Source organism: Stegodyphus dumicola, chromosome 10 (assembly GCF_044657685.1).
Source record: "Stegodyphus dumicola isolate Sdum_Otavi_A_Nest chromosome 10, ASM4465768v1".
Taxonomy (NCBI): domain Eukaryota; kingdom Metazoa; phylum Arthropoda; class Arachnida; order Araneae; family Eresidae; genus Stegodyphus; species Stegodyphus dumicola.
Window position 1 is genome coordinate 116,011,111 of NC_140777.1, and position 16,616 is coordinate 116,027,726.

At 32.6% G+C, this 16,616-nt stretch overlaps 1 protein-coding gene across 11 annotated transcripts in view; it reads right to left on the bottom strand.

Annotated features, from left to right (window-relative positions):
* Window positions 1-16,616, bottom strand: part of LOC118186626 (uncharacterized) — a 195,615-nt gene that overhangs the window by 81,143 nt on the left and 97,856 nt on the right. For all 11 annotated transcript variants that reach the window (XR_015043513.1, XR_015043512.1, XR_015043511.1 and 8 more), the window contains one exon: window positions 2,102-2,696. Coding sequence is in view for 8 of the 11 variants with exons in the window: in XM_085825410.1 (XP_085681536.1) it covers window positions 2,102-2,696 (595 nt within the window). In the remaining 3 variants the exon portion in view is untranslated. The remainder of the gene's footprint in view (window positions 1-2,101; window positions 2,697-16,616) is intronic.

Consider the following 16,616-nt stretch of genomic DNA (forward strand, 5'->3'; position numbering starts at 1 on the left):
GTGGTTCTGTAAAACCATCGAAACTAGTCCTCTGAAAATTTGAAAATATAACGCTGAAGATAAGGATTGTGCTGACAGATCAACTTCCAGTTCATTTCGCGCCTCAACGTTCCACCCCTGTTGTTTGACTTCTGAATTAGTATTCAGATCAGCATGTCATTGTGTCTGAATTTAGATTTGTTGATACTATAGAAATAACACAGAACAAAATTAAATTATGGTACTCATTTCAAAGTAGTTATTTTACATATATCATAAATGCTTCACTTTCTTTAATTAAAACCATTTAAATAATATATTATTCAACTGTTTAATAAAATACAATTTCTAGTAAAAAGAAATACAGGAAAAAAAACATTTGATTATGTTAGTATACATTTAGAAAAACTAGATTTTACACATGGGTAATTATACCTAGTAAAATATAATCTAAAATTTGGTCATTAGAAATGTTTCTATTTATTGGAAAAACAAATTAGATTTTGCTTACAAATGACTAATACGTAACACTTTACTTAAAGCTTTTTTCTACTTAAAACATGGAATTGGAAGCAGAACATGTGCTGGTAACAGCCTATCTTATTTATACTTATATATATATATATATATATATTTTTAGTCCAAAGGGATTTGAATCCCGAAGGACTATTAGTTTCGTTTTGGCATTTTGCGTTGGACTCATAAACGTCGGTTCACTTTTCAAACTGTTGCCACAAAATGTTAGAGTCCTGCATTATATTTGAAGAAATTAAATAATGAAAAATCTGCATAAATGTATGTATATTTCTCGTATTGTTATAAAACAATGGTACATAGAGTCATCGAATTTTGAATAACGTAATCCTCCAACGAATATGAGCATGTGGAAGACCAAATTTGAAATTTGTTTTATGATCGATTTCCTATTTTTTAAAACTTTGACGAATTTTTGATTAACAAACTCAAGGATTTCAAAGCAAGCAATGGCAACGTTGTGCAGAAAAAACATTTTTATCTCCAGCGCGTGAGTCTCTGTATTGGAAATTCTAAAGATATGCTCGTTTTAAAACTATTTTGCGATATTGCTGTTGCACTGGATCTTATGGTTTAAGTGCGAGGAACATGATATTTAATAAAGAAAGATAACACACAAAATGTTAAAAAACGCCCCTTTGGACGTAATTTAAAATCTAAAACATTTTTTTTTTTTTTTTTTTTTTTTTTACCTACATATAGTAATATTCCTGAGATAGGTTTTAGATACTACTAATATTTTTAATGCAGGAAACATGGCAAATCAATTTTGCCTTCACTGCGTTTCAAAATCACAGATCTTCTAAAAGTGCTAGCTGGATGTGCTATCCGCTCACACCATTACAATATATATGTGAGGAATATCTTCATTTCTTACAGGATGACTTCAGCTTCACAACATGTTTCTAACTGCATTAAAATGGATTTTGCTTTCAAGCACTATATAAGAAAAATTTCAAATCAGATGTTATTTGCTAAAATAAACTCGGCAGTTGAGTTTCTGTCTGGCTGTTTCATTTAATGATGCATACAGCTTTTATGTTTTGCAATACAGTTCAGGATTTTGATAAAACAGAACAGTCAAAAATATTTATGTTTTATTCTTATAGGAAACAATACTACAGTTTGCGACTTGACCAAACTGGCTGAATGAGAAGATGTACACAAGGAAGATGGGCAGTAGATGTATTTATGAGGGAAACAGGGATAATATGCAGCATACCACTGGGTAGTAAGTGTCACACAAATTAAAAGAGTTATTTTAAATATGTATTTTTAATTTTCATTCAAAATATTTCATAAAAAATATTTTGCATTTAATTGTTAACACTGGAAAATTTTACATATAAATTTGCATTTATTTTGTAAATAAATAATTACATATCACTGATCATAATTCCACTATTAAAATATGAAAATTTTAATGCAAGATTGATGTAGTTTATTTAGTTAGATTGAATTCATTAAGATGCTGACTTCTAAAAACTTTGCATTTCCCTCCCTCCCCAAAGTTTAAAGAAATATGATATTTTCTGCTTGCATATAATTCTGGAACAATAGGAATTAAAAGCCAAGAATTTGTACTTACATTTTCAGAATTAACTTCTTTGATATTTGGATATTTTAATGTTCTTTTTTTAGGCTGTACTTTGCAAAATGCAGGAAGTTCTCGAATTCCATTTCCCTTTAAGTTAGCAAGGATACTTACAACTTCAGAGTCCGTAAAAAATCCAGGGTAATGTGAAATAAAATCCATAAATTCATCTACAACAAAATCCATGATATTCATGGTGGATAAGAAAATATCTCGTTCTTCACTGCTTTGGTGACGTAACCACAAAGCAATTGCATGCAAAAGCATTATTTCAGAGCTTAGTGTAACAGTCTGAAGTTGAAGAATTGTCAATATAGTGTCACGTCTTGCTTTAGGGAAGTAAGCTGACTGAATAATAGCATCAGTGTTTTCTTGTAAGAAGTCTATACACTTCTCCACACATTCCGTTTGATGTAAGGTGGTGGCAACTTCAAGGATTTCCAAAACATTTTCATTATTAAGTGTTAGTTGGTTGAGATACTTAATACATTGGTTGGCCATGGGTTCTACGTCAAATATTTTGGCTACTTTAAAAATTTCCAGCACATCAGAAACAGAATGATAAGTCACATCATCATAATAGCTGTACCTAAAATTATATACAAAAGATACATTTAAATACATAACAAATAATAAGCATAAAGTGAATTTTAAAAAATGCTGAGTACTACTATATAAACAATTCATTATTTGCTTAGCAATCTCAGAAATTACTACAAGGCCTCTAAAACTAAATTTTTCATAGTCAAATTGAATATCATACTTACTTGTGCATTTCTTCCCTAGCTATTTCGGAATATAAATTAAGAATTTTTGATTTGTTTGCATAAGGTTTAACTTATTCCTTGAATTTAATAGCTACATATTTGACCATTTTCTAGAATTTCTCATGTTGCTATTTTTTCACATCCATTTCAAGGCTATTCATTCAATTCTCCAAACTCATTCTAGCTAAAGCTGCTCATCCTATTCCTCTCCTATGAAGATAAATGGAGAAACTGGACACATATATAATGGCAACATCCTTGAAGAATAACCCTGCGAGGCTTTAATAAAAATGGGAGAATATATCTTTATGCTAAATAAAGAAGGAAAGTACATTCTTATATTTGTGACTGTTCTGTGGAAACATAAAAGTTGTTACAGTTTGATGGCATCCTATTTGAATTCATTTTTGATGTTTGTGTTATGGTCTATGCTCACTGCAGATGCAGTCTATGATTTTCTCAATTTTAAAATTTTGTCAATTAATGTCTTTATTTGTAATACAATATTTGCAGATTTAAATTAAATAACTGAGGGGATATAAATAAATAAAAAATAAAATAGAATTAAAGTAATAATTAGCAATGAAAAACTGAAAAAGGGTATTTCTGTAAGACATGTATTTTTTTCACAACCTTTCCTCAGAACTATTACTATTAAGTTATATTTCTCACTTTTCAAGTGCTAAAAAGTTAAGGATAAAAAGGTAAAATTACACAAATCACAATAATATTTTAAAAACCAGGGGCATGCTTTTAAAAACAGAATCTATAAATTCCAAACTCACAGGTTTTAACGTACTAGTATCAAGAATATTAACATAAATATTTTTTAAACAATTACTTAAAAACAGCTTTTATCTTTATCTGCAAATTCTGAAAACCATTAACTTGGAAAAACTATTCTCTTGCTTCAGTTAAGAAGTAATTCTTTACATCTATCCAGTCAACAGATTGGTACTTATTTTCATGTCCTAAATCTTGACAAGTCACACAACAAGGTACTTCAGATGTGGTCTTGACCCACAATAATAATAAACGGCATATTGCAATAAATAATATGTATTTTTTTTATATATAACAAATTGTGTTTACAGAGTTATAAGGTTCACTTCATTATCATTTGGTGACTGGACAAAAATTTTTAATTTGGCTTAAGAAGGTTCCTTCCCCCTCCCTCCAGTGACAAATCAGCTAACTATTTGATACAAAACTTGTAGTTTGGGGCCAATTTTAGTATTTAACTTTTCTTTCTTGATTATTTCTAGTTTTTGCATTAAATCTGAAAAATGCAACTTCTTTCATTTGAGGCAACTTAATGGTTAATTTAGAAGTCAAACAACAAAAATCAGCGTTATATTTTCAAATTATTAATTTAGAAGTCAAACGCCAAAAACCAGCGTTATATTTTCAAATTATACAATTAATTTAAATTTTCAATTTATTGTTAACTTTTGCTGTTTGACTTCTAAATTAATATTTGTTCAGTGTGTTGTTGTACAGTAAGACCTCGCTTAATGCGGGGGATACGTTCCATCAAAGTAGAGCGTAATGCGAAACAGCGCTAAACGAGGCTATCTTTACATGTAAATATTGGGGTTCAGGGAAGATGGTTAGGAAATTGGTTAGGTATTAAATTTTAAAAGTATGTTTTTTTAATAAAAATAAAACCAAACATTTATTTCTTAAAGCCTAAATTAATACCACATTATTATTTCTTGCAAAAATAAAAACAAAATATAAATAACAAAACGAATATTCTTAAAAAAAACAAATAAAATTCTAAGTCAGTCATATTTAGTTAGCCTTCCGCGTTTTCAGTGTTCTGCCTTTTTGTAACAAAAGCATTTAATGTTGTTTGCCTTTTTCTTTTGCGTTGTTCTCTTAAAAGTTCTTCATAAACGGATAGAGCATCTCTAACACCACGCCTTACTTTTGAGCTCCTGTCAAAATTCGGATCATTTTCAATGAATTGATCCATTATTTCAGTTATGGTAGACAAACTCCTTTTTACAAACGCCATCGAAAGTTCTTTTTGTTCTTCTTCTGAATCACTGCTGTCAACATTTTTGTTTTCTTCTTGTTCAGTTAATTCCTTGAGCTCATCATTAGAAAGACTAGCCGCTGCTTCTTGAATTATTTCTTTGACATCTTCCACATTTACCCCTTCAAAATATGTCTGTACAATACTGCACCAAACAAGAAATACAAGTACACTCTTTCGGATATGTATTTGAAACCTATCACTGCATAATATTTCGGGGAATCCCCGTATGCTGCGAGCGATTTTGTGGAATCCCCGGGTTGAAATAAAAGAGCGCTAAACCGAAACAGCGCTAAACGAAACAGCGTTAAGCGGGGTCTTACTGTATCTTAATTAACTTAATGGTTAATTCAAATTTAATATTCCTAATAGGAATATAAATTTAATAATCCTAATAGGAATATACTATTATTGAAAATGTTTTGTATAAATGAAAGTATTGTGAAGTTTAAGAGCCTTTTTATATTGAATGCATAAATTTATTAATATATTAGAATATTGATAGAAAAGATGAAATTCATGACATGTACAAATCTGACAAATGCTAAATTTAATTGTCTTTTTATAAATTAAAAATTAAATACAGTATTTGATACTATACAGCAAATAACTATCATATAATTATAACTACTGTATGATTTACAATAAAAGAAAATGTCAGTGGCACTGATACAATGCAGTGCAAAAACAGTTATGAATAAGCATTTAGAAACAGTTATGAATAAGCAGGGGGTAATCACACACTCATAACATTTCACTTTCAATGTAACCTAAATTGATCTCAATATTTCAAACTTTGTTTTCAACAGAGATATAAATTAACTGTTATTACAGTTATTATTTTTTTCTCACATTTTGAGAGAAAAAAAAAAATTATTAAAATTTGGGACTTTGTTCTTGTTAAATAAACCGATATCATATCAAGAAACAAGTTGAAAATTAAGAAACGTATCTTTTCACATTTTTTATTGAAACTTAACAACATGTGCTTAACATTACAGTTCATACGCAGTGAAGAAACTCGGTGTTGCCAACAAGGTAAAGATAAATGTACCAAACTAACAAGCCTCCTTACATTTATATTTACTAATTACAAATAAACATAGATATAAGCACCCTTTTCATCTTTACCAATTACACTTAAGCATAGATATAAACAATAACATTCAACATTTAACACAAATTATTTTTAAAAAAAAGTTTCTTTCATTAACTTAAATGTTAAAATCAAAGTTAAATACAATTTAGTTTACATAAGGACGTTACCAAAATCTATTTCATCTTAAGCAAAAATATTTAAATAAACATCACTTAAACAGCATACAAAATTTAGTTCAATTTCAAACCTTTTCTCTGTTTCATAAATTTTAATCTTTCCTACAGACTTAGTAAAGATATCTGCAATATTTGATTCTGAATCAATCTTTACAATTTCAGTTACTCCATTTTGAACATTTTCATGTACATAATGATATTGAACTTCTATGTGTTTTGAATTTTTAGTGAAGTTCCCATACTTAGCAATAGCCAAAGCTCCTTAATTATCTTCATAAATTTTAATGAGTTAAATCAGCAAAAACATCATTCACAACATTTTTTAAAAAATTAATTTCTGTCACAGCCTCAGATAGAGCAATATATTCAGCAAATGTGGAAGATTTTGTCACACAATTTTGCTTTTCGGATTTCCAATAAATTGGATTGCCAAATAATTCAATAACAAACCCAGTAGTTAACTTTATGTCAACAATACCACGTGCCCAATCAGCATCAACATAACAATTCATAATATCAGTTTTAAGATTTTTACTATAGGTTAACTTTAGGTGTTTTGTTAAATACAAATACTTTAAAACTCTCAAAGCATATTTGAAATGTGTCTCATCATAACAATTTTGAAATCTACTTAAATAATTTACACTGAAAGATATGTCTGGTCTAGTACTATGACTAATATACAAGAGTGCTCCTATTATATTTCTATATTTAACATTCTGATTTAAATTAGATTGGCTTAGTTTTAGATTAATCTCCATTGGTGTACCATAAAGCTTTGAATTTTCAATACCATACAGTTTAGCTAAAGATTTAATATAATTTTCCTGACTCAATGTTAAGATACTACTTTTCTCATTATCATATTCAATATCAATTCCAATGTAGCTTTTTACTTTATTTAAATCCTTCATTTTAAATTTATTATGTAGTTGTTCCTTAATAGGAAGGTTGCTTATATCCTTAATATCATCAATTACTTGAGTATCTTTGCAATATTTCAACAAATCATCAACAAATAAAAGATTATATACAAATACATCATTTTCTGATTTTACATACAGGCAATAATCATATTTACTTCTACAAAATCCTAGACTCTCAATATACTCATTAAAACACACATACCAAGCACATTTCTTTCAACCCATATAGTGCTTTTTTTAATTTATATACTCTATTCGAATTATCATTATAGCCCTGTGGTTGTTTAATAAAAACCTTAGATACAACATAGCCATTTACAAAAGCAGTCTCAACATCAATTTGATGAATATTTAAATTATATTGACAAGAATATGAAAGTAACAATTTTAAGATTTGCATCTTAATGATAGTGGAGTAAGTATCCTCAATACTATCTTTTTACTGGAAACCTTGAACCACTAATCTAGCTTTAAAAACATTACCTGGTTTTCTTTTGAATACCCACTTCACATCTAGAATTGCTTTATCCAATGGTTTAGTCACTAGTGTCCAAGTGTCTTTTTAACAAGACTGTTCATTTCACTGTCCATTGCCTCTTTCCAATGTCCAGCCTCACTGCATGTTGTTGCCTCCTTAAAGGTACCTGGAACTGTAGCCTCACAAAAATTTGCACTAACACAGTAGTACCCGAATTTTTCATGAAATCGAACTAGTGGTTTGATTTGCTTTCTTGGTCTCGTTCCACCTCTTGTTTCATCCTCATTTATCACACTGTCCTTGGAGTTATCATTACTCAATTCATATGACACTTCTTGAGGTTCATTTTGCTTATTTGTATCATCTTTCTCATCTTCATCATCACAACCTGCACATATTATGTCTTCTTCAATGATGTCAACATTCCTGACAACAATTATTTTGTTATTCATCAAAACTCTTTATCCAACTTCTATATATCCACGTTCTCGCGAACGCCTGGGGAGTACTGGTAAGGATCTGTACCTAGGCAGTCTCAACCATGGGGGCATAATAACATACTTCACAGAATACAGAATACCTGAGGACTCTCAGGACAGAGTAAGACTCAGCAAGGACCATACTGGTACTGCCTTGTCTGCCCTTGCTGTGTGAGGTCGCAACAATGTGGATTGATCAAGTGGCGGGGTGGCACTTAATTCCGATTGGCACTTATTAGGCTGCATTAGGACGAAAGCCATCCCATTCCATCAGCGTTGTATATCCAAGTAAAATTGCAAATTCAGCTTTTTTATCCCACTTTGACTTTCTCTTTTCTTCTGGTATTCTTACATACACTCTACTTCCATATAATTTTAATTCATTTGCAGATGGTTTCCTGTTAAAAAATATTTCATATGGTGTCTTTTTTACAACAGTATTTGTTAATGCCTTGTTTTTCAAATAAGCAGCAGGTTTAATCACTTCAGGCCAGTAACGTCTGACAACTTTTGCTTCAGCTAAAAGACATCTTGCCATAGCCATTATAGTTCTGTTGTAACACTCAGCAGTATCATTTAATTCATGTACATGTGGTGGGCATGACCTTATCTTGATACCTTTTTCTCTTGCAAATTTGTATATCTTGCTATTCATATATTCACTACCATTATCCCATCTTAGTTCTTTGATTATCTTCCCTGTTAAATTTTGAATTTCCATTACATATTCAATTAAGCAATCAGAGACTTGATCCTTAGATTTGATACAATAAACTTTTGCCAACCTGCTATAATCATCAATAAAACTCACAAAGTATTTCTTACCATTACATCCACTTGATCTGTGGGGTCCATTTACATCTGTATGTATAATCTCCAGAATATCTTCTGCTTTTTTTCTATTATTCTTGAATGGTAAATTGTACATTTTATTTTCAGTACATATGGCACACTTCATATATTTGGTTTTTATTTCTATTCTATATAGGATTCCTTCTAATAGTTTATCTTTGCACATAATATCCAGATATTTAAAATTTACATGTCCAAGTTAACGGTGCAATTTTTCTTTTAACATTAATTTACTGTTGGTCAAATTTGCAAACATTTTACTATTTTTAACATAACTCTTTACTTTATATTATCTTTCTTCCTTCTTCGCTATTGCTACTAATGAACCATTGACATCATAAATTTTAGAGAACTTTTCTTTTGAAACTATTTTATGATTATCAGTAATCTTCGAATAACTTAATAAATTTACTTTCATTTCTTTTACATAAAATATGTTCTTTAACGTTACGACAGATTCAGAGTTATATACAGGAAAAGAAACTATTATATTGCCAACCTTTGTAGCTTTCAAAATCCTTCCAACACCAACTTTTACTTGAAAATATGATCCTTCAAAGTGACTTGCTCTTTGAAATATTCATCACTGTTTATAATGTGTTTTGTGCATCTGCTATCCAGTAACCAATTGATTTCATTTTTATTCGTCACAGTATTTACACAGGAACTTGACATGTTACTTTCAATAACAAAACATCATCAAGTCATCAATAAACAGTCATCAAGGTAACAGAAAACTATTACCTTGATGAGTGTTTATTCTGTGGTTAAAGTATGCTCCGCGTCCATAATGTCTATTAAAACCACAACTACGTTCTTGATTGTTTGAGTGAGGAAGTGAGTGAGTGAGTGAGAGTTTATTGGCACAAAATCAAAGATGATTAAAAAGGGGCCAAACACAGGATGGGATGATTACAAATGATTAAATTAAAATACAATAAATAAAAAAAAGTGGACAAATGCACCAAATCCAGAGGATGAAGTCATATAAAAACAAGGTAAAAGCACACATTAAAATCCAAAACACAATCTTCAAAATACACACATGTCCATAAATTAAGGATAATTCGGAGTCACGCGGTAATCGAACTCTAAAATAAATATATCACCTGTAAAATAACTACACACATCTTCAAGAATCATATGCAAATTTCAGGAAGTAACCAGATGACACCGACGGTACGTCACAATGACTAGAGAGTAAGAGAGTGATAAGGAATACAGACAAAGTAAAATTGTTCGCAGGCGATTTATAAGCATTTCAGTGCAATAACCGAATAGTTATGACACAAAGAACGCATTTGGATGATTTTTTACGTAGTAGAATTATCGGCCTTCTGGAATGTGGGCGTACCCAACTGGAAGTATCAGACGAACTTGGAATTGCCCAAAGTGTCATCTCCAGGCTTTGGCAACGATTCCAAAATGATGGTAATGTGAGTAGACGTTACAGCATAGGTCGCCCCAGAGTTAAACGCCGAATGAGGACCGGTATTTGGCAGTTACTGCCAAAAGAAACAGGAGGAGCACAGCCTCAGACCTGTCTTGTCAGCTCTCTTCAGCCACTGGTACGACAATTTTAAGGCAGACCATGTACAGACGCTTAGGGCAGATTAGTCTATATGCTCGTAGACCTCTCAGATGCGTTCCACTTAGTACAACTTACTGTCGCCTGCGGTTAGCCTGGAATAGAGAGCAGGCATTGTGGACACCGCAACAGTGGGCTTGTGTGATGTTTTTCGACGAGTCCAGGTTTAGTTTGCAGTCTGATTCTCGCCGGACTTTCATATGGAGAGCTCCAAGTACCCGTTACCACCAAGAAAACATCATTGAACGACACCGTTACGGTGGTGCAGGAGTGCTCTTTTGGGGTAGAATTATTCTGGATTCCAAAACTGACCTGCATGTTCAAATTGGAACTATAACAAGCCAAATTTATCGGGACGTCATTCTGGAACAACATGTACGTTTATTTCGGGGCGCCACGGAGGCACAATTTGTGTTTATGGATGACAACGCCTGTCCTCACCGTGCAAACATCGTAAGCGAATGCCTTCAATCAGAGGATATCACCTGTATGGACTGGCCAGCTTTCTCACTGGACTTGAATGCAGTAGAGCATGTGTGGGATATGTTTGGCCGACGAGTTGCAACACATCAACCTCCTCCTACATGTCTGCTGGAACATTGCTTTTTGAGTGGTGTAATGTCCCCCAAGATCAGATCGATAATTTGATACTCAGCATGCCTAGGCGTTGTACGGACTGTATTGCATCATCTGGGAGACATACACTGTATTAACAATCATACCAACCATGTAATATTGGTTTTTCTTAAATAGGTTTTTCTTAAATAGGTTTTTTTTTTTTTTTTTTTGGTAATTTGCTCCAGGGGGAAAAAACCGCTAATTTTTTTTTTAATAATATCAAACATATAGCATCTTTTTTTGCTATTTACCTTTTGTTTAATAAATAAGCTTTACAAATAAGTCAAATTTGTTTTGCTTCTAACTCTTCCTTTGCCTGATTTTGCATTATCCTTAATTTATGGACATGAGTGTAAATTACATTAGTCTCTTTAAATAATAAAATAAATTCAAAAGCCAGTCTCTTTTAAAAAATAAAATAAACTACAATTAGTCTCTCTTCCGATTAAACAGTCGAGAGGTAAGTCCCAGCTATCAGAGAGGGAATGTTCCTCAATGACAGGGCGAACTCTTAAAGGAAAGGTAGGTACACAGGATGGACGTGTTTCAAATAAAGTGTTACACACATTATCAAGTAAGCACATCTTATGATAGAATATTAAAATATTGCAAAAGGGACAATTGCTCATGCCTCAGGTAAAGTGATGGATCATTAGAGTCAACATACAGGCTCTAGACAGGAGAAGTCCTGAAAGCTCCTGAACAAATCCGCAGAGATTGATGAAAAGGTTACAGTTTTAACAATACTGATGACCGGGTGGAGCCATAAACAACCATAGTCCAGCCATAGTCCAGTTTAGAGAGAACAAGCGCTCTGTAAATGCGAAGCATAGAGCAACGCTCTGCACCCCAGGAGGTGTTCGCCAACACTTTTAAATTATTTAGTGTTTTTAAACACTTCTTTCTTAGAATTAAGACACAATAACACGCCGAATAAATACTAATTCAGAAGTCAAACAACAAAAATCAGCATCATATTTACAAAATTTTCACAGGACTGGTTTCGATGGTTTTACCAAACCACCATCCTCAGCTGCAAAACCGCAAATGAACAAGATAGGAAATAATGATTAGATAAGATAAGAAAGCCTGGACAAGAATAAGAAAGTGGCACCATCTATTTGTGAAACCAGAACTAAAACATAATTTCTTTAAAGGCCAAAGGCAAATTTGGATTGGAATTAGAATCGTTACCTAGAACAGAAAGATTTTTATGAATGTGAAATGCCTCTAGGAAATCCAATTCTCCAATGGAAGATGTTTTTTGAATAATTCTGGCAGCAGAAAAATTGAAAGTGTGATTTTCGGACCAACAATGTTGAGCAACAGAAGACTTCTGCGTTTCCTTTTTTCTAACATATGCCTCATGATCCTTGATGCGAAATTTTAAGGCTGTCTTAGTTTGGCCAATGTAAATTAAACCACACTGGCAAGGAATCCTATAAATACCCCAGGAGTTCATATCCGGAATGGCGTCCTTGAGTATGGAACTCAGAATTTTATTGATGGGAGAATTTACATTGGCCAAACAAAGAGAGCCTTAAAATTTCACGTCAAGGAACATGAGGCATATGTTAGAAAAAAGGAAACGCAGAAGTCTTCTGCTGCTCAACATTGTTGGTCCAAAAATCACACTTTCAATTTTTTTGCTGGCAAAATTATTCAAAAAACATCTTCCATTGGAAAACTGGATTTTCTAGAGGCATTTCACATTCATAAAAATCTTTCTGTTCTAGTTAACGATCCTAATTCCAATCCAAATTTCCCTTCGACCTTTAAAGAAATTATGTTTTAGTTCTGGTTTCACCAATAGATGGCGCCACTTGCTTATTCTTGTCCAGGCTTTCTTATCTTATCTAATCATTATTTCCTATCTTGTTCATTTGCGGTTTTGCAGCTAAGGATGGTGGTTCGGTAAAACCATCGAAACTGATCCTGTGAAAATTTTGTAAATATAACGCTCATTTTTGTTGTTTGACTTCTGAACTAGTATTTATTTGGCGTGTTATTGTGTCTTAATTATAGAAGCCCCAAACAGGCTTATTTTTTGCTTTCTTTTTTGCATGTGGTGTGGCCGCCATTTTGTGATTGCATGAGTTTCGGTAAGTACTTTTTTGCAATTTTCAAGTTATGTTTATGTTTTGTATATTTGGATATTGTGCTTTGCTTGTCTGATTTCATGCATTTTGCTTACAAATGTTTTGTTTTCTATTCATTTCAGTGAGGGACTTTTCTGCTGTTTTGTGTGTGCTTTATTATTGCTTAGTTAATTTAGTTTAATTTTCTGCATTGTTTATCAATGCCTTCATCCGTTAACGTTTCACTAAATTACGCCTGAAACGGTAAAAATTTCTGAATCATCTTGACTTTTTACTTAAATGTAAATGTAAAAAATCAATCCCCAATTTTTTTCAAATCAAATCTAATCAAAAACCTTTGAGTCGTTTCAAGAATTCTGTTAAATTGCAAGCTTGCCTTACTTCGGTCCGTCATAAGGGATACACGTCAACAATTGTCCAAAATTGAACATGAACTCTATAAGCTTCATTTGGAACTCGCTAAATCATATCCAAAATTCACTACCCTTGAACAAAAGTCTTGGTCTAGAACGGAGAATAAAGTTAACCGTCATAAAAACACTCTTGCAGTTAAATTCGAAAAACTTCTTTTACAGTCTTCCAGTTCATGTAGTTCAAAAAATCTTCCCACTGTAAACATCAAACCAATAGTTAATATTTCTAATGTTAGTCTTTCAGAAGAACAAGAGAGAGTTCTAAAATATGATTTTAACTTCTCACAAACCTGTAAACCCTCGATTCCAAAGATTTTGGCTCCTATCGAAAAAGCTTTCAAGTTCAGTAAAGTTTCAGATTCACAGAAAGACATGATTAGGCATTTTATCGCTCATAATGTGAAATTCAATAATAAACCTTTGAAAGCAAATCTAACTGCGAGAGAAAGAGCTACAATGCGCGAAATTCATTCTAATCCGGATATTATCATTTCAAAGGCCGACAAAGGTGGCCAGATAGTCGTCATGGATAAAAACACTTACATCGAAGGTGTCACTAAACTCTTAAACGAAGGACCATATAATCCGATCCCTAAAGATCTTTCACCTTCGGACTTGTCAAAAATAAAAACTGCGATCAAATCTTCGCAAATCATTTCAAGCAACATAAAACATTCGCTTATCCCATCTGTTGCAAATTGTGTCAGATTATATGCTCTTCCCAAAATTCATAAAAGTGGTATTCCTTTCCACCCTATTGTATCAAATTTAGGTACTGCCTCGTATCCATTAGCTAAATATTTAGTTTCTAGATTTTCCACTCTATTAGACAATAACATTTACACCATAAAAAATTCAATAGAGTTTGTAAAAAAGGTTAAAAACATTTCTCCTCGTAATTTACTCTTTCTTTTGATGTAAAATCATTATTCACCAATGTCCCAGTGGAGGGTGCATTAAGATGTCTAGAAACCAGACTTCGTGAATTTCATTTCTCTTGCATCGAAATTGATGAGCTAATTTCTCTCACTCCGCTTTGTTTGAAACAAACACATTTTGTTTTCCAAAATAAATATTACAAGCAAACTGAGGGTTTAGCCATGGGAAGCCCCCTCAGTCCCATCCTGGCTGATATCTACATGCATTATTATGAATCAAAATTGTTTGAAACTTTAAACTTCCCGGCATGGTTCCGCTACGTAGACGATACTTTTATATTGTTTGAAGGTAATAAAGATGATTTAAATAAAATTCTTTCAACAATTAATTCTATTGATCCTGCTATTCAGTTCACTTTTGAACTTGAGACTTGCAATTCTCTTCCGTTTCTCGACATTCTGGTCACATGTAACACATCCAACTTCAGTACTACGGTTTACCGTAAACCTTCATCGGTTTGCCTTCCACCACACTTTAAATCATGTCATCCGACTAAACAAAAGTTAACTTCATTTTATTCCTATGTTTTCCGTGCTCTTCAAGTTTGCTCCTCCAAACCAGTCCTTGATGAAGAACTAAATTATTTAAAAACAATAGCTATTGACAGGGGCTTTTCACCCAACATTATTAACCAAGCAGTTAAAAAATTCTCATCTCAACACACTAAAAGGCACACTCTTGTTTTAGGAGATTATACAAATTCTGTTGTTATTCCTTTCTTTCCATCAATTAGTTATAAAGTTGCACATATTTTGCAGAAATTTAACTTTCGGGTTGTTTATTCTCCCATCAATAAAATTCAGAGTTCCATACTCAAGGACCCCATTCCGGATATGAATTCCTGGGGTATTTACAGGATTCCTTGCCAGTGTGGTTTAATTTACATTAGCCAAACTAAGACAGCCTTAAAATTTCGCATCAAGGATCATGAGGCATATGTTAGAAAAAAGGAAACGCAGAAGTCTTCTGTTGCTCAACATTGTTGGTCCGAAAATCACACTTTCAATTTTTCTGCTGCCAAAATTATTCAAAAAACATCTTCCATTGGAGAACTGGATTTTCTAGAGGCATTTCACATTCATAAAAATCTTTCTGTTCTAGTTAACGATCCTAATTCCAATCCAAATTTGCCTTCGGCCTTTAAAGAAATTATGTTTTAGTTCTGGTTTCACCAATAGATGGTGCCACTTTCTTATTCTTGTCCAGGCTTTCTTATCTTATTTAATCATTATTTCCTATCTTGTTCATTTGCGGTTTTGTAGCTGAGGATGGTGGTTCGGTAAAACCATCGAAACTAGTCCTGTGAAAATTTTGTAAACATAACGCTGATTTTTGTTGTTTGACTTCTGAATTAGTATTCCTTTCTTAGGTTTAAAACATGAGAGGAGAAAGTCAATTTTCGGTCGAATGGCACTCCTAAAAATTTTACTTCGGGCATAACTGGAAAAATTGTACCATTCAGATATAACTCAGGCTCAGGATGGAGACCTCGCTTCCTACAAAAGTGCACGCACAAAGTTTTTTGTTGGGAAAAAGTAAATCCCTGTTTGTTTGACCATTCTTGGATCTTATTCAGGGCCATCTGCAATTGCCTCTCTACATATCTCATGTCTGCCCCTCGACAGCTAATCTGTAAATTATCAACATATAGAGATCCCAAGATGGTGTGAGGAAGTTCTTTTAATACAGAGTTTATTTTTAAACTGAATAGGGTTACACTAAGCACACAGCCTTGAGGCACGCCCTCTTCCTGTTCAAAAACATCCAACAAAACAGAGCCAATCCTTACTTGAAAAGTCCTAGTGTTCAAGAAATTCTGAATGAAAATTGGTAGGTTGCCCCGCAAGCCACTCTTGTGAAGTTCCCGAAGTATACCGTATCTCCATGCCTTATCATAAAGCTTTCTCAATGTCAAAGAATATTGAGACAAGGTGGCTTCTTCTGACAAAAGCTTTTCGAATAGATGTCTCTAAAAGAAGCATATTATCTACAGTCGTTCTCCTCTTTCGAAAACCGCTTTGATAAGGAGACATA